This window comes from Telmatherina bonti, assembly GCF_933228915.1.
Source record: "Telmatherina bonti genome assembly, chromosome: 23".
Classification (NCBI taxonomy): Eukaryota; Metazoa; Chordata; class Actinopteri; order Atheriniformes; family Telmatherinidae; genus Telmatherina; species Telmatherina bonti.
In genome coordinates, this window is record NC_136632.1 from 9,652,856 (window position 1) to 9,672,126 (window position 19,271).

Consider the following 19,271-nt stretch of genomic DNA (forward strand, 5'->3'; position numbering starts at 1 on the left):
AATCCACTCTTTTCTGGATGAGAGCCATGACTTTAGACTTTAATGAGCTGCAAACCTCCCCCAGGGGAGGCTGAGGAAGCCAACAGGACCACATCCTCAGGGATGCAACCTTAAAGTCTCCAAACCTGGCTGACTGCACCTTGAGATCCCGTCCATGAATACTACAGAAAGAATAGGTGATGAAGGGAAGCTTTGAAGTCCAAGACACACTATGAACAAGTTTACAGCCCATAACATCAGCAACACCTCCTACAGAGTGCCCTGAGGGACATGGTTGTAATTGTTCTTTAACACATGTAGACTGGATTACTCCCTGTAAAATGATAAATAACTTAAAACTCCCTTTTTGCTTTGCCATTGTAGAATATTATAGCGCTGCTTTGGAGATCAAACCACAGAGCTAACACAAGTAATATTGGATTTAAATATACCAAGCAACTAAAAACAAGTTCAACTAAATGAAAGTGTCTGCCAGAATCGTGCATGGAGAGGTGAAAGGTGTGTGCTCAGATGAGAATCCTACATTTTCTCCTCTTAACCCAGGTGCCCCCGGTGCTCCCCTCTGACACGGCTTTGCTCGTCCTCTTCGACCTCTCTCGCCCTGTTCAACAAAAGTCCAAACACAAACAGGGAAATAAATCTTTTAATACAACACCCCCTGTTCCTATATTAACAAATCCTTGACAGCCCATCAAGTCACTAACTTCTAAGCAGTGGGGAAGACAGATCAATTAGTTGCATCCTTGGAATATCCTCATTAGATGGTTCAAGCCACCCTTTGTCAACACAGTCTGGTAATTGTAGCTGAAAGGATGTGATTAAGTGAGATATTACTTGAAAGCTGCGGCTGGAAATAGACTCCTGTGTGTGTGCGTGTTAATTGGGGACACATCTCTGCTGTCTCCAGTGCTGCAGTGCACAGAGCTGCCACTCGCTCATGAAGACACAATGATGACTGTAATCAAGCTCTGCTCAAATTCAGTCCTGTTTGTTGGGTTTACGTGTAAAAAAGGGGAAAAATGTACTTAGAGTGAAAACTGTACAAAAAGTTCTGTTTGGACACACCAGAAAATGTGTCAATTCAGATTTATACAGTGCATTTCAAATGATGATTTACAACAAGGGTGTCCAGCTCTGGGCTTCCAGGGACACAATCCTGCAGGTTTTCTATGTATCCCTGCTCCAACAGACTTGCCTCTAATGAATAAGTCATTGTGCAGAACTTCATAGGCTGTTGGATCCCTTTAATGTGAGCCAGCTGTGTTGGAACAGGGATATATTGGCCTTTCAGGACCAACTTTGGACACCTCTACAACAAACAAATAAAAAGAGGCAAAAATAAAGAGACTAAAGGTTGACGGCCTTATTGGAGAGGATAGTTTTGAGGAGTTTCTTAAAGAGTTGCTGTAATCTGGAACTCAGATGGAAGAAATTTTAGAGGGTGGGAGCTGCCACACTCAAAGCTCTGTCTCCGAAGGTATGGAGATGGGTGTGAAGCTGTGTGTATGGGTGAAGAAGGTCAGATGGGTACAGAGAGGCCAGGCTATTGTGGGATTTGTTGATGATAAGGCTTTTCTTGATGATTTTGACTGGAAGACAGTGGGGATTTGTGTGTGTGTGTGGGGGGGACGCCTGAATATTGACAATCTGAAAACAATGCATGGCACTTATAAAGACAGATGCATCATCATGATTTATTACACTGTAGTAACAGAAATGGAAACCATACGGTACCTTAGGGCCCATGTCTCCATGAGCACCAGGGGGTCCTGTTGGTCCCTCATCTCCATCCCTTCCAGGACTTCCTGCTGATCCTTTAAATCCTGGGAAACCTGGAAAACCTGCTGCACCCTGAATTAATAATGAAAGAAATACACATCAAGTTTAATTTTTGTGCAGGTTTTTAGCGTGATTAATACAAAAAACATTTAGCTGTTGTTGCTTCTAAGAGACAGAAATACACTGATAACAGAAATTAAACTGAATTTACAAACCTTTTCCCCCTTTTCACCTTGCTCACCATCAACACCATTAATCCCACCTTCTCCTTTATCACCCTAAAGGTTCACATTATGAATATTACAATTTAAGAAAGTATATGTGAAGAAAACAGGAGAAAAGTAAAGGCACATGGAGTTTTTTACCTTGCGTCCTGTGAGTCCATTCAGACCTGGTATGCCGGCGCTTCCAGGTAAACCTGGATCTCCCTGTTTTGTGAAATAATAGAGTGTATGAGATTTCCTCTTGTAAAGCGTCACCATCTGTAATCACAATCTAACTGGAGGCGAACCTTTTCTCCATCTAGACCAGAACTCCCAATTCGCCCAGGAAAACCTCTGAAACCCTGCAAGTGCAAATAACACATTAGATAAGTCATTGTAAGGTCCACTAAGGTTTAAGAGCAATAATAATAATAATAATAATAATAATAATAATAATAATAATAATAATAATAATAATAATAATAATAATAATAATAATAATAAATAGCTGCCGTTTACCTTCTCTCCTTTCTCCCCTTTCTCTCCTGGTAAGCCAGGCTCTCCTGGATCCCCCTTGCAAAAAATAAAAAATAAATAAATAGATAAATCAAATAAATTAATATATAACACAGATGGAATTAAATTAAAATAAATGAAAAAAATACACAAATAAATTTGTGCTCAATCTTTCAAAAATGAAAAAAAGTGTACCTGATCGCCCTTCTGGCCTTGAAGCCCTATGTCCCCTTTGTCGCCTTTGGCCCCATCCTTTCCATGATCTCCATTACGGCCCTAAAAACGGTTCAGTTGGGATCAACATATGTAAACTCTGAAAAAACAAACTAGATTTAAAACTACTGAATGCAGATCTGTAACGTTACCATCACACCATTGAGCCCTGGCTCTCCTGGATCTCCCTGTGGAACAACATTACAGTCTCACACACTGAGCTGCCAAGAAGTCTCATACATACATGATAATGTTGCAATTCTTTTACCTTCTGACCGACAGGTCCTCGTGCTCCAAACCGTCCTAATGAACCCTTAGTACCAGCATCACCCTTAAGGCCCTTTTCAAAGATTTTTCAAAATAATTGGTTCTAAGTAACACATAGCAGACTACATTAAAGCCCAGAGCTTCGTCATAACTTACGGCACGACAGCTGTGAGCTGCGAGACACTTGAAAGTCTCTCAGAAACTCAGAAAGAACTTTCAGAAGGACTTTTCACCATTGTTTTTCAAATGGCCGAATTGGGATTCTTTACCTTGACTCCAGGAGGACCATCCTCACCCTTTTCTCCTTTATCCCCATCGAAACCTGGTGGACCTCGTTCACCCTGAAACAAAACGCCCACTCAGCTTTTCATAAGTCTTTTTATGACTTTTACCTTCAGAAAAAACGACCATTCTGACCTTGATGAAAGCTGGAGAAAGGTGGAGCAGATGCAAGGGAAGAACACGTCACAAAGAAAAAGAAAACTTAAGCCGGAACAATGCTGCATGTGAGTGTTTACATTAATGCTGAACTGCATGCTGTCAATAAAGTTTGAAAATGCACACACACACACACACTCACACACATACAAAAGCCAGAATTCCACAACAGAAAAATTAGGTGGTGCTACATGTCCGTTCTTCCAGCTTCTGGACAACCATCGCAGCAGATACAAGCAACCCAGAAAGTAACTGTGTCTCTGCCTGGTCTCCCAGAAGTAAAGCTGGGAGGATGACTACTGAAGATAAAGTTCAGATCGGCTCATTTAGATCAATCAAACACTTGAATCATTAGTTGAGAATAAAACATGAATGCTGCTGTGTTATGTTGCCTGGCAACCAATTTAAAGACGTGACTTATATAATAACTTTTCATAAAAATTTTCTCATCTATCCATCTGTTTTCTTAGTTTTCAATTCAGGGTCTCAGGGAAACTGGAGTCTATCCGAGCAATCATTGAGGGAGAGGCAGGGTACTCCCTGGACAAGTCACCAGTCTATCACAGGGCAACATAGAGAGACACACAACCTTTTACACTCACACTCTGTCCTAGAGACAATTTAGAGTAACCACGTAAAGGTTTATTTAAGCACTTCACAACAAAACACAAATATTAAAACAACATAAAAACATAAGAAAGAATATGAAAACAAATAAAACTATGTAAAAGCAAGATTAAAAGATGATGTTAAGCGGATTTTGAAAAGAGATCACCGACTCAGCCAATCTCAGGCTGAGACGAAGGGAGTTCCATAAAGCAGGGGCCACTGCTGCAAAGGCTCTGTTGTTTTGAACCGCGCATGTAAAACAGCCAGCAGACCCTGGTCAGCAGAGACCCTGGTCTAAGAGACCTGCTGAGAACGTATGGCTTTAAATTTTTAAAAGGTCTCTGATATAGCCAGGCGATTGGTTATGTAGGGCTCAATAAAGGAAGCTTAAATACCCATACAGAACCCACATGTACATGGGGAGAACATGCAAACTCCACACAGAAAGGGGACTGTTTGAACCCCCCCAGCTGAGCCTCAGACCAGCGACCTTCTTGCTGTGAGACCACAGTGCTAACCACTGTGCCACTGTGCAGCCTAAATTTCACTCAGTCGTCCAAATTTCTTGTTTGTTCTGGGAAACTTTACGTTACAACGGAGTCTGACTACATAAACTTTCAGGACAAAACCCACAAGTTGTTTATGTTTTATTTTGGGCAGTTAAGTCCTCCAACTTTGGTTCATCTGGTTAAACTGGTGTGAATGTGGACTGTTTTGCCAGAAAGCACCAAGACTCCCAGACTAAAGAACAGAGCCAGGCCTGAACCAGAGCTGTGTCTGTGAATAAGCAGGACCTTATTTGTAAGGCGACTACACAGCCTGCACATCAAGGAACGCCGATGTATAGGCGCCAATGTATTTAACAGATACTGGTTTGTAAATACAGCTAAAACGTTTGTTAATTAATTCAGCAGAAAGTTAATCTGTAGTGCCATAAAAATATGGGAAAAGAATCAAGGTCTTACCGCCTCCCCCTTGGAACCTTTGAACCCACGAGGTCCTTGAATTTGAAGCACACTTCCCTGCAAGATTGAATTAAGCTCAATTTAACTTGAGATAAAAGAGAATATAGATACCATGTATATAATAAAAAAAAAAAAAAAAAATTACGAGCACTTCTTGTATAATTTTGTGTGATGCATAAATTCAAAACCTTGTTGAAATGTAATGTTGAAATGATCATACCCTTTCTCCTTTGACTCCAGGCACCCCACGTTCTCCCTGAAAAGAAAAAAAACAACTTTCCTGAATGAGATTTTTTCGGCACCAAACAACAAGCTATGTTTACTTTTTTACCTCTTGCTTCCACGGTGCACCACAACATGATCCCGAACAGTAAAATCCATATATCATCATGTGTTTGAAAGGGTTGTTGCTCTCAAAATTACTGGGGGTTAGTTGTATTTGACATGAATAAAATCATAGAGTCTTTGACTCTTCAATTGTAAAGACACAAACTTCAGCTGACACTTCAAAATGAATGAGAAATTGCGCCCCTGCATCTTGACATGTACACATCATTGCAGGCCAATTCAGTCAAACATCACACCCTCCTGTTGATGCACATACCTGTATAGTGACTCGTGTGTGTGTGCACATTTTAAAGGGACATACCGAGTCACTTCATTCTTTGGGTGAGAACCCTTTTTTGTTTCAAAGGAGTTCATTTATTTAAAAAAACAATAACAAAGAAAATACCTTTTATTAGATAGCTTTCCAACAACATGCTGGTGTTTGAGTCAGAGTTTGGTTGAAATAACCAGTAGGGGTTGCTTCACAATTTTAAAATAGAATAAAAATAAAATATTTGTCATTTTTATTGTTTTTATTGGTCTATTTACTTGTCTTCTTGGGTATTATAGTAGCAGAATGATGGTCTGGCTACTGTGTTGTTTTTTCCTAATTGAAATTAAGAAAAATGATGAGCAACAAAAGTTTTGCACACCTACAAAAATGAGCAATATCGAAAAATCATGAGAATCACAATTTGAATCAAATTGGCACCCAAATAATCAGAATCGAATCAAATTGGGACAAAAGTATATCGTCACAGCCCTAACAACCAGCCTTCCAGCTGTCAGCAGTCATCTTGGCAGCATCACATGTGCCATCTCTCCCAGAAAATACAAAAATGGAGTAAATTTTCTTCTAACTCCTCCGTTTCAAACTAATTTAGTCTCAAAATTTGACACATTTAGCGGCGTGTCCTTTTGATTGACAGGTACCGATCTCCCGCTTCAAGTAAGAAGAACGTAGAACAACCGCGGTTTTTAGCCGCTTAACAACGTGACTTGACTTTAGCCCACTTACCGCTATTAGCTGGTTAGCTCCTGCTTTTCTCAGGGTTAGCTCGGTTAGCTCTTAGCTACAGGCAGCTCGGAGTGCGCTCGATGTCAATCATCCCCCATGACGCTCACAGCCCCCCTCTCAGCTCCACCTCTTTGCCCTTATTTGTATTTTCCAGGCAAGACGACACACATGCCTCTGCCAAGATGGTGATGGTAGGAACCGCCCACCGAGCTTCAATTAATCTCTTTAGAAACCTACGGGTGACTTCATGGAGGCTCCGTCCATCTTTTTATATACAGTCTATGTCAGTCACGCTGTTAACCGGCTAAAAACCGCAGTTGTGCTACATTCTGTCTTCATGCTGTGGGATATCGGGTACCTGTCAATCAAAGGACACGCCTCTATTTATGCAGAATTTCAAGATGAAATTACTTCTAAATTAAAAAGTTACAAAAAAACATTCACTCCCCCAACAATTGTGAAGGTAAACTTGACATATTAAACCTACAATGGATTTTTGAACCAGGCTGTAAACATGTTTATTTCTGCTGTGAAGTTAGTCTTTTTAACATGGGAGTCTATGGGGATTTGCTCTGTTTTACGGCCTCTAGTTGATGAGGGGGGAACTATAATCTTTGGCACTTTCGCATAGGCTTCACTTTTAATTGCCGGAAGTTGCCGCTTGATGCAGCAGCTGCTGCTAAATTCAATTAAGACAAAATTTGACAAATCATGTGCAGTGACATCTCACCTTTTCACCTTTATTACCATGTAGGCCCTTCACACCCTGTTTATAAAATAATAGGGGTAAAAAGGGAATAAAAAGTTAGTTTTTACTTGTATTTATATTTAAAGTCAAAATAAAAAAAGTGAAATTCCTCACAATGTGACCAGGAACTCCTTTAGCACCTAGAGAGCCTTTTTCCCCCTGAAAGAAGTTGTACTAGTTCAGTGCAGGGGTTAAAAGCAGAATAAAGGTGATGATATATACAGTAGTTCATATTGCTGAGATGTAGTAATATGAACTGAACTCACCCGTCTCCCTGGGGGTCCAGCTAATCCCCGGGCACCAGGCTCACCTGGAATACTGTCACCCTGATAAAAAGAAATATGAAAAAAGAAACACGCTACATTTTTGTTTTAAATAACAGAAACAAATAAATGTTATAATATTAGCAAAATAATTAGCGACAGCTGACGTGGAAATCTCATTTATCTGAATAGGCATTAATGGGTGAATGTATGAATAACAAATCTTTACACTGAGACTACCCTTGAATAACGACAGTAATATAATTATGCCCCAAAGCTTCAACAAAAACAAATAAAACAATACTTTTATAAAAACTGTTCACATTACCTTTTCTCCTTTTGCTCCTGGCACACCGGGAAGACCCTTTTTAGATAGTTCGGGTACAAAAAAGTGATTAAAAATACGACATAGTTCATCATTATTTTGAAGAGAAATCAGATAAAATGTAAAAAATAAAAAAGTAAGTAAGTCAAAAAGATTCCTACATCAGGTCCTGGTGCACCTGGAGGTCCTGGAGCTCCTGGTGACCCATTTTTCCCTCTTTTCCCTCGTTCACCCTAATGTGTTGAACATTCAGCAGATTAAAGTCCTCATATTACTTGAATTTCAGTGATAAAATCCTCTGTTTCTGCATGTTAACTTACTGTTAGAGGCAACACAAACACACATGCATTCACTATACTTATTGTTGTAACACTTCATATCATGATGTACCTCTCTACCTGGCTCTCCAGGGTAGCCTGGGGGACCTCTGAGTCCTGGAGAGCCCTGGATGCCTGCATTACCATGGATACCCTGGATGCCCTGAGCACCTGGAGGCCCTGGCTCACCCGGCTCACCCTGGCATTCAGAAAGCAAAAAGTAGCGACAAATTTAATGTTTGGAAGAAAAACATGCATCACTTGTCCCATGCAATGTCATTATTCAGCTCTTTTACTACATTTGAATAATTGTTTTCAATTAATTTTTTATCAAATTAACAAGTTCAAAACAACTTTAAATGAGGGAGTGAGTCAGCGGACCAATTAAATCCTTCAAATTAAAACTGCAGCGAGAAACAAAGCCAATCAAAGGGAATCCTATAGAAGACCACAGGGATTAATTGATTTTCTAGGAAGTTCTCAGTCCACTTTTGCCTCCTTTTTTTCTTCAACATTTTCAGTAATGAACGGGGGAAATTTTACCTTCTGTCCTGGAGGACCAGCTTGGCCCTCTGGTCCTCTGTGGCCAATGCCTGGCTCCCCCTAAAAGCAAAAAGCAAACGGGTAAACATGCCTGCAATAAATGTTATTTATTCAATAAACTCAGGATCTTCACTTAATATTTACCTTTTGTCCTTTTTCACCAATTTCACCCTGAAATAAAAAAAGAACACAGTTAGTGAGATAAAACACATCATGACACATCTTTTTCATGTGCCCAAATAAGCAAACTCAGAGGAATTTGACATAAAAAAATTGGACTTGTCAGCATGTTTAACAAGGGGAATTATTAATGCCTGCTTTAATCTACTGTCTCGCAGCCATACAGAAATAGAGCAGAGGGGACATCAAAGGGCGGGACTCAAATGGTGTTGCTGACAGGCGAGACAGGAGAGAAGCTCTCCCTGAGCTCTGATGTCATGTACAGATGCTATGTGGATAGAGCAGCCATGATATTTTCATGAAGTGGTGGCACATTTCATGTGGTGACTGTCAGTTGTGCTTTGTGCTCCATGATGACGATGATAATGATAATCATATCAGTGACTCAGTCTGACTCAGTAAATTACGACAGTAGAGATGTACTGTGGGTTTGATTTGAAACGGTCATTTAAATGAGAAGGAGGAACAGAAAGGGACTACCAGTGACTTCTATCTCAACTTATGTTAACAAATAAAAGCTACACCAACAACATAGACAGGCTGGTGGTGGTGGAGGCCTCAGTGACCCTGTTTCACCTCCAGGTTTTATACAGTCATGTGACCTGAACCAGTCAGTCACTTGCGTGACTTTTGCCTGGTTTGATCGATGCATTTGAATGATTAAAACAAGATGTCTGCAGTTAGTATGACAATCATTGGGAAAGTGGATTAGCCACAATAAGCTTTGAAGTATTTTAGACACATTAATGCAAGTGGTTCATTTTGTGCTTTCTGTGAAACTACTTCAGATTAGTAGCACAGAATGTCTTCCTCTCCACCAGGGGAGTCCTGCAAAGAGAGCTCCAGCTTTGAAATCACCTGCATCTATTGCTAGTTTAAGCAACAGCACAGGTCAGCTGGCAAGACGAACTTTGTAGTTTAAAGAGATTATTGATTCATTGGTGATCCTTGAGAACCACAATGAGTTTTATGTTAGTGATTCCTCATGAAGTGTCTCAACAGTCCGGACAGATTTCTGTCTCCTGAATGAATTGAGGCAGAAATAAAGCTGAGGATCCTGCGATGGACTAGCGCACCCTGGACAGTTCACCCAAAGACTGCTGGGATAGGCTCCAGCTTCCCCGCTACCCTCCATCAGACCAAGCGGTTAGGAAAATCAATGAATGATAAAGCTTAGTATGCTAACATGCTAAACATTTTCGCATTTTAGTGCAGCGTTAACAACAGTCTGAGCTCATTCACTTCTTCTTATCTAATTTAATATAAAAACAAACACAGTTATCTGGGAAAGAGCAAAAACGTTAACATGGCTAGCACAGCTGCAGAGGTCCCGTTATAAATCAACTCTTTAAATCGGGGGTGGGCAACTATGGTCCTTGAGTGCTGCAGTCTTGCAAGTGTTAGGACTTTCCCTGCTGCAACACACCTGACACACATCAGACTTAATTAGAAGACTGGTGGAGAACTTGACATTAAACTGTGCACCAGTCTGTTAATTATCCATTGACTTGAGTCAGGTGTGTTGCAGCAGGGAAACTCCTAAAACTTGAGAACTGGAGTTTACCACACCAGATTTAAATGAAGGTTCACTGGACAAACACGTTTTTCTGTCTGTTTAAAAGCATTTAAGCTTAAACTTTAATGTCAGTCCAACTTATTGTTGACTTGAAATTCATCAATATAATTTAGAAATTACTTCTATAAATCACTTTTCTTCAAAAGCTTAGCAGTTGGAGGACTTTTAATGATTTTTACTGAACCATTTAAAATATTTTTAAAAGTTACCTTTGGTCCTGGTTTTCCATTTTCGCCTGGCTGTCCCTATGGCACATACAAAGCATTTAATTATTAAAAGACATATTCATAAAAAAAAAAAAAAAATTAGGGGAGAGACATCCAGTACTTAAGTTGTACAAGAAATATACAATCATCAGCTAAATGACCCATCTGACGTTATGAGTATTTCTAATTAATCAGACATTTATTTGAATGTTTGCTGCATGTGTTCAGATCATATTAATTTGTATAATAAATAAAACTGCAAGATGTGCACAGTATTTTCTTAAGCAGCATAATTGTGGCAGAAAATTTCTCATTAGAGATTTCAGAGACAACCTTCTTACAGTACCAGAAGTGGAAGGTGTTAAGTGCACCGAGTTGGACTCACAAGCTAAGCTTTAGGACTGGGCTGAAAAAAATGCAGATTTATTAAATAAGTGATCTTTCATGGTGCAGATGGATGAGCATCACTAATGGACTCAGCAGGGAACTACCTGCAGTCCAAGTTTCAGGAAGATATTCCAGCAGAGGCGCTGGAGGTAATGAGCATGTGGTTGGTTTGTCACTATGTAAGACTGTGCTTCATCACTTGATATTATTCCTACTGTGGACTTGTGGGCATTTTTTCCAAGCATGAGACGAAGAGATATTAATAAATTTGATTGAAAATTAAGCAAGAAACTGAGAAACAACTTGGCTGGGAGGGTTATAAATGACTAAAAATGCAATGTCTTTGTGATTTTTGGATTTTTTATTGAAATAAGACTAAAAGAATAATAGAGAGAAACCCCGCCTCTCAATTTTATTCGCTACATGTGCATGTCTGAGGTAAAGAAATGGAGTTAATTAAAAGGAAGTTAATTAATGGAGGAAAGGTAATTTGACTCATAATTGTGCACACAGAGAAAAGGTGTTTACTTTTTGTCCTTACCTTGAGTAAAAAATACTCTGGAGGATATGGATATGGTTGTCCAGTTTCTTTATCGTAACCCCCCTCTGGCCGCCTCTCCATCTCCACTCTCATCCTCTCCCACTCCTCCCTCTCCCTCTCAAAGTCTCTCTCTACCTCCTCTGTCGTCTCTTCCTTCTTCTCTTTCTCCCCCTCCATTTTTTCTCTCTCCCAGTCAATTTCAGCCTCCTTCTCTTTCTCCAGCTCCTCTCTTTCCCTCTCCATCTCCTCTTCCTCCTCTCCTTCCCTCTCCCGATCTACATCTTCTTCTGTCTCCCAGTCATAGTCTCCACTCCTTTCCTCCTCATCATAGACTGGATCCAGGTCTGTTTCTGTATGTAGAACTATTTCTTTCTCCACTACGATCCCCTGGTCTTCCTCAATCTGCTCCTCTTCTCCATCATGAGTATCTCTATCTGTATTACTATATCTCTTTCGCTCTCCTCGTTCTTGCCGCTCCCCCTTGGCATATGTATGAAGGCTTGGATTTTTGTGCTTTATGGTCTGGAAAAACAAGTTTTATGACACAAACCAGTTTAATTATATAACAATCAGAATTCAGAATTATGCTAAATCTTCATGCAATGCGTTGCAGATTACGGACTTACACTCCAGCTGTTATAAGCTTGCGCTCCAGAGAACGGATGCTAAAATAAACATTAGTGGAAAATTTCACATGCACTGCACAGTGACCATGAAATAGCATTTTTATGTTCTGAATTATGAATCTTTCAAGAAGGGGATATTTTAAGAAAAAAGAATTACTTTTTGTGCATCCCTAAACCTTTGTCTTCCACCTGGGACACCTGGCATGAACACCTAAAATATAAAATCGAGTATTTAAGCTCTTTTTTTATTAATAATTTCAAATTAATTTCCATGTATTTTTAAGCTATTGTTTAAAATTAGGGAACACTTACCATAGAGTCAGGCCAGGATGTGCCTCTTTTCACTCTGATTTGAAGTCGAGGCACCTGTAAAGTCCCCCGAACCTCTCATAAATACATTTAGCATTACAATTACAACTATTATTCCTTTAATTGTGGTGTTTGTGGTTCATGGGTGTGATGGTAAAAATATTTAAGAAATAAAAAGGAAGACACAGACTTGCACAACAAAGTTATTTTACCATTTTTACTTCAACATACATGCACATAGTTGTTAAAAGCAGACATTGCATTCACAATGAAACATTTCACCAGTGAAAAGAGTGTTTAACCTGAAACTGCTCATATACCATTAAATACTTAGAAAATATGGTTGTTCTTTGAGGGAGTTAAAACAGTCATTTCAATGTCTTAATAAATAATATAATTAAACAAATTAACAAAAGAAAAAGAAGCACAGAAAGTAATGAGATTTGCGTTTTTGGCCCTTATTTCTTTGTTGTAACAATGCTTTCTGTAAGTAAATCTTTTATTGTTGGAAACTTTTTAATTTTCCTTTTAAATTGTGCTGCATTCGCAAAGACTATACATCTGTGGGATAAGCAGCAGAGCTGAGTATGTGGGATGAGCACATGCAAACTCCTGACTGACTCTTCTGAGATCTGGGTACCTGATTAGCTCCTGATACAGCAAGCAGTTAGTTTCTGCTCTAAAAGCACATTTGACTGCTCTGGATGGGGCCCAGGCCATAGGACAGGTGTAACCCAGGTTAGTCCTCCAGAGCCACAGTCCTCTAAGTTTTAGATGTTTCACCGCTCTTGCACACCTGATTCAATTGAAATGGATCTTCAAGCTTATCAAGTTTTGCCCAGAGATGCATTCATTTCAATCAGGTATGTTAAACAGGCAAACATCTAAAACCTGCAGGACTGAAGCTCTTGAGAACAAAACCTGCCCATCCCTGTCATAGGGCAACTTGAAGCTGGTGTTCTGCAAAAACAAACAGGCCTACAAGCAGACTGTCAGTACTTGTAAGAATCAAAGGCAAACTTCTACATAGTTTCCAGTCTAATTTAGCCAATCTCTGATCTTGCTGGGGTGCCAGGAGACTTTGTTATGACTGCCCTTTTACCGCCAAGCCCACTTGCACTGATGTCAGCAACATCTGCACTGCTGGACATGCAATGGTGCTATGATCAGGGATGAGTCCAGATTTTGCCTACAGCAGGTGAATCATTGGGTCAAAGGGGAGAGAAGACATGGAAAATCCTATGCTGGCTGCTGCACTGATAGGACAACTTCTGGTGGAGGTGGTGTGATGGTGTTGACAACAGCTTCCTCAATAGAAAACCAGGCTTGTTAGCTATAAAGTTCTGCTACCAGTGGCAATCCAATATCTCCAAGGTCTGGGACAAAGCACTGTCCTCTAAGATGAGGACACAGACTGGAGTTTATCAGAGACTACCTCCAGAAATTTTTTTTTTTTCAAAATTATTTTATTTAATCTTTATTTTACCAGGTAAAATTGACTGAGAACAAATTCTCATTTTCAATAATGGCCTGGCACAAGGCCACAGCAAACAAAGCTAGAAATTAGAGGCAAATTACAAGGGGAGAGGATGGAATGACCTGCCTGCAGACCAGTTTGGGTGTATGGTTTGTGCCAGAGTGACCAACACAGCCATGCTGAGTGACTTGGAACAAATGCTGGTAAAGTAATGGGACGCCATGCCAAACCAGTGTGTTTCCAAGCTGGAAACCTTCTTGTTTTAAGTCTTCAATCAACCAATCCAACAAATACACCAAACAGGATTCAATAGCAAAATCCTTGTTTGCTGTTGGTCGATGAGATTTGACAAGTTTTTTATGGTAACAACCCACGCACTAAACTTTGCTGCTCATCCCACAAATACCTGCTCCAAATGTGGGAATAAACAGGTTTTCCAGCAGCATGAGATTTAATGCCATGAAGCATTGTTACAACCGAACAATCCGCCGAACACAAATTTCTTTACTTTTTGTACAAAGTTTATATGACAAGACTGTCAACACAGTGTTATTAAAACTGGATGAGTTACAGAAATATATTTGTAATCAATAAATTAGGACCAGAAAGACCAGAAAAGTGAAAGCTACACTAGACAGTCTGAATAATTACTATCTAAACATGAAGACACAGTTGTCAGGATGAGCCTGACTTTCAGTCACACTCCACTATCCCCCCACCCTGCAAAAGACAAAACAGGATGTTTGTAAGGTCATAACTGAGTAAAGTAGTCTCTGTGTGGAAAGTAGTATCCCTCTATGAAATGTTGGGAGGGTCAGCGTTCCTCGTCAGTGAAACGGTTCACAGTTTATTCACATTCCCCATGTAGTGCTTTCTTATGAATGATAACGACTCTATAGTTTCAGTCTCTTGGGATTTAAGAGATTTCCTGTTTAAAAAAAAGATGACAGAGAGAAAGTATTTAATTATTTCTGAAATTTTGCACTAGGCTACAATTTTGCTTCTCATTCCCATTCAGACAAGCTTCAGATAAATCATGCTAACTCATGCTGCACACAGATGCCGTCCTGTCTCATGCTCTGATAATGTTTGTAAAGAAGTGTTGATGGTTTTTTACAAATACACAAACATGTGCACTGTTTTGCACTGGTGAAAAGTTTCATAGGAATTAGGAAGAAGAGGTTCAAGATATGAAACCAAGCACTTGTTCTGGTCCTATCAAAGCATTGCTTATGTAATGCATATTAAAGTTAGGCCCTTTTCTTCTCTTTGATCAAGTACTTGTCCATCACTTTCTGTCTTCAGTGTGTAAGTGTGAAAAAATAGTTTTGCATTCCAAAGCATGCAAGGATTTTGAGAAACATAAATTAAGTTTTTGGTTTGTATGGTTTAAAATACGAGTTGCACCTTTTCTAAAATACGAGTTGCACCTTTTCTGGTTCTCCTGTTGAGGTTGGAGGAGTGGGCAGCGTCACCTCATCCTGGTTGCAAAAGCAAGACAGATCACAAAAAACATAACTTCAAAAGCAAGACACATTTTGAGACAAAAAAGAAAATATTTTATCTATATTTTGCATTCACAACCAAAGGAGTCCTTAGAGAGCATCCCACAAAAGTCAATAATGCAAAAGATTTTAGGAAAGCTAACTTCCTTTGTTCATGCTCTACTTCTACTTCCCCACCTGATTTCATTAAATACATACTGGGTAAGTTTTCCAATATTTTGATTAGAAGGCAGAAAGAAAACAACTTACAAATAAACATAACATTTCATCTTTCATTTTAGCAAAAGAAATCAGCTCCAACAAAACCAGTTACCTCATCTCTGCCATCCACTGGTTGAGAAGGTGGTGGTTTGACTGCAAGGATAACCTGGGTGAAGCAAAATTTGGAAAATTTGAAAGAACTGGACAGTTCAGGAGAGCAAATAAAATAAATATCACTCAGCAGCCATCCCTCAACTGTGTCACTGCATAAAATATGTGAGCTAATTAAACATTAACAATGGACCAGGACAGCAATCTATGTTATGTAATAGTTGCATCTTTGTAACGTGCTCTCTCACGAAGCTAAAAATAAGAAGAGACGTCACACATCATGTGTAAATACCTGTGTATCTGTTCTTCTGTCTGATGTTAGAGGAAGACTGGAGGCTTCAAAGTGGTCAGGACTGTGTGTGTGTAAGTGTCCCTCCTACAGAGATGACAACATAAATACATTATTACTCTTCAGGTACAACAGAGCTTTACGCGGCTGGATTCAGCAATCTTTATCCCTTCTCTATCAGTGAAGGAGATGTTGCCATCACCTGAGGGACACGGTTACGGATGCTTACCTTTTCTTCCACTGGACTGAGGAATGCAACTGTTTGGTCTTCAGGCTGCATGCAAGCAGAGCATTACACATATGTTAGATTAAAAATTAATCCCAACATTTCTACCCAAATCTAGATGACAGAGATGAAATTAGTCTGTTTGACGCAAATTTACCTCCTTGTTCTTTGTCGTCTCCTGAGAAACTGAAGGCAGCTCATCTGTGGACAGCTCTTCCTGTCCCCCCCGGAAAGAAAAAAGAAATAAAGTTCTCTTGTAACTTTTGAACACACAATAACCTGTAAAGAAAACTAATTTGCTCTGAAAGTAGATGTGTCATTGGTCTATGTGAGCATATAGCAAAACGGCAACTTGATATTAAATTTAAGAGATTTTATGAAACTTTACATAAAAGTAAAGCTGGAAATACAGATTTGATGGTGCAGCCCTCTACCTCATAGTCATAACTGTATTCTTCCCTGTTATCCAACTCCTCTTCTTTTTCTTGCTTGCCATCTTCACTAGTCTTAAGATAAAGAAGAAATGACAATAATTTTTCGGCAAGTGGCATTACAAACCATCATTTATCACTTGTGTGAACGACTGAAAGACCATTAAGCCAAAAGCGATTACTAAGCAACCAACTGATGAAGTTGTTATTATAATGAAGAAACACATGAAGGTTAAGACAGATGCATGCTTTTGGTTACAGAAGCCACATTGTGTTTACAATAACTGGTTAATTCAGTGTGTTATGTTTACAATATGTTCACTTTTAACTCTCCTTCATCAAACTTTAGTTTCCAAGCTGTTGCGACGACACATTATGTTGATGTTATGTCAGGACAGGCGTGGGAGCTTATGTTGGTATCTTGCAAGGTGGGAGGGGTTAGTTGGTTTTGTTTAGCTTGGGGCAAAAGTGAAGTTTAGTTTCAAGGCTTAGTCTGACCCCTTTAAGGACATTTACCAGGCGTTGTCTCTGCCTCTTATGTCGTCCTTTATTTCCTTTGCCCTGGTTAAGAAGTTCACAGTCAGAGAGAGAAAAGATAAAGTTTCTCATGCTGCAGAAGTTGTTGATGATCAAGTATGAAACTATGGCTAATGAGTTTAGGGAGATAATTAAGAAGGAGATAATTAACGTTAATAAAGTTAGCAGTACTTAATGTAATCAAATGGTTTATAATGATTTATATTTATACAGTAGAACCACACCGGTTTTTCACATTTCAGCCCACTGATGTGCATTCTCGTCATTATTGTGTTTGTTTTGATTACTTTTGCTAAAAAAAAAATTTACCTGCAGACATTTTTTCTGGCTCATTTGAGGCAAGTCATCCGTCAGTGGATGCACATTAGAGTTTTTAATTGTTTCATCGCAACGCAGTGCAGTCTTGATGTCCTTCAAATCCAAGATTCGTAGGGGCAGGAAGAAACAGTTCCTGTCTATACAACTTATTAATGCAACAGCGGCTAAATGCCTGAGTGTACGTGCTCAAATGTGCAATATCTTAATTTTGTTAGAAAACAACAAGCAAAAAACTGTGGTGCCAATTTTAAAACCCCTATATGGCTCAGGAAGTTGATTTTAATGGAGCAGTGATACGAATAATATGATACTTATGTGCGGAAGTTGAGCTGAAACACAAAACTCTAGTGGGTTTCTTTAATTGTGTATATTTTTTCAAAACTATTCTTCATTACATCTTTTATGCATATTCAAAACAATTGACAAGGATCCATAGCAGCTTTACTTTCCCACGTTCCCTGCTCTTCTTCTTTGGTGTTGTGTTCTTCTCCAGGGGGTCTTCCTGAGTGAGGACAATGGTCTCCATCACAGTCTCAGGCGGACCTGAAACTCTCTACACACACATGTACTGCTTTTAGCATGTTGTGATCAGCAGATCATATACCAGATAATAATAACTCTGACTGGCAGTAAGATCACTTTAATAGATTTTCAAAATTTTATATTTATTTATTTTTTCTTAAAATATCTAGAATAGATATGATCAGTGAGTAATTAGTGTTTTAGGCTGATTCTTAAAACTGCTCATCTATTTTTGGTATTTAGGATAAAAGGATTAGAATTAAAATGACAAATTACAGAAGAAGAATAGAAAAACTAATGAAATGTTAAAAAAAAAAAACCATCTTATAATATACTGACCTCTGTTACCGTGGTATGATTGAAAGTAGCATTAACTACAGTCAGATTGACTCTGAATGAGGATATATCATCCTTGTCCCAGCCTAAAATTTCCTTTTCTCTGGACTCCTTTAATTTGGTCTCAATCTGGTTTAGCTTCTGCCCTCCATCCAGCGTAGTGATGGTCCATAAGGTTGGACCCTCTGATGTTTCATTGAAAGGATCCTTGACAGAAATAAAACAGTATGAAAGGAAGTGAAAATAAATCACAGCTAACTACAAAAATCTGGGATAACAATGACACAAAAAATAAATTAAATGAAAAATACTTTATTAATCCCCAAAGAGAAATTCAACTTATGTCAAAGTGAATTAAAAAAAGAAAAGCAGCTGACCAGATGAAGCCGTTGCCATTGACAACAAAAGATAAATATATAAACAGCAAATATATTTAAAGAAAAGTTTTTTTTAGCTTATTATATTTATTCATTTAGCCGCTATATATATATATATATATATATTTATTATATATATATTATATCTATCTATCTCTCTATCTCTATCTCTCTCTCTCTCTATATATATATACATACATATACATACATATATATATATATATATATATATACATACATATATATATATATATATATATACATATATACATATACATATATACATATACATATATACATATACATATATACATATATACATACATATACATATACATATATACATATACATATATACATACATATATACATATACATATATACATACATATATACATATACATATATACATACATATATACATATACATATATACATACATATATACATATACATATATACATATACATATATACATATACATATATACATATACATATACATATATACATACATATATACATATACATATACATATATACATACATATATACATATACATATATACATATATATATACATATA

The 19,271-nt window shown here is 38.4% G+C and overlaps 1 protein-coding gene across 1 annotated transcript in view; it reads right to left on the bottom strand.

Annotated features, from left to right (window-relative positions):
* col7a1l (collagen type VII alpha 1-like) overlaps window positions 1–19,271 on the bottom strand; it is a gene marked incomplete at both ends in the record, with an annotated part of 75,507 nt that overhangs the window by 12,462 nt on the left and 43,774 nt on the right. The window contains 30 exons of the mRNA XM_079263121.1: window positions 524–601; window positions 1,735–1,851; window positions 1,995–2,057; window positions 2,145–2,207; window positions 2,291–2,344; window positions 2,502–2,555; window positions 2,694–2,774; window positions 2,864–2,899; window positions 2,980–3,051; window positions 3,248–3,319; window positions 4,991–5,047; window positions 5,211–5,246; window positions 7,066–7,101; window positions 7,198–7,242; window positions 7,350–7,409; window positions 7,675–7,710; window positions 7,833–7,904; window positions 8,062–8,187; window positions 8,532–8,591; window positions 8,676–8,702; window positions 10,497–10,532; window positions 11,422–11,943; window positions 15,264–15,314; window positions 15,652–15,705; window positions 16,169–16,213; window positions 16,323–16,382; window positions 16,600–16,671; window positions 17,095–17,157; window positions 17,897–18,004; window positions 18,313–18,516. Of these exons, the coding sequence (XP_079119247.1) occupies window positions 524–601; window positions 1,735–1,851; window positions 1,995–2,057; window positions 2,145–2,207; window positions 2,291–2,344; window positions 2,502–2,555; window positions 2,694–2,774; window positions 2,864–2,899; window positions 2,980–3,051; window positions 3,248–3,319; window positions 4,991–5,047; window positions 5,211–5,246; window positions 7,066–7,101; window positions 7,198–7,242; window positions 7,350–7,409; window positions 7,675–7,710; window positions 7,833–7,904; window positions 8,062–8,187; window positions 8,532–8,591; window positions 8,676–8,702; window positions 10,497–10,532; window positions 11,422–11,943; window positions 15,264–15,314; window positions 15,652–15,705; window positions 16,169–16,213; window positions 16,323–16,382; window positions 16,600–16,671; window positions 17,095–17,157; window positions 17,897–18,004; window positions 18,313–18,516 (2,460 nt within the window). The remainder of the gene's footprint in view (window positions 1–523; window positions 602–1,734; window positions 1,852–1,994; window positions 2,058–2,144; window positions 2,208–2,290; window positions 2,345–2,501; window positions 2,556–2,693; window positions 2,775–2,863; window positions 2,900–2,979; window positions 3,052–3,247; window positions 3,320–4,990; window positions 5,048–5,210; window positions 5,247–7,065; window positions 7,102–7,197; window positions 7,243–7,349; window positions 7,410–7,674; window positions 7,711–7,832; window positions 7,905–8,061; window positions 8,188–8,531; window positions 8,592–8,675; window positions 8,703–10,496; window positions 10,533–11,421; window positions 11,944–15,263; window positions 15,315–15,651; window positions 15,706–16,168; window positions 16,214–16,322; window positions 16,383–16,599; window positions 16,672–17,094; window positions 17,158–17,896; window positions 18,005–18,312; window positions 18,517–19,271) is intronic.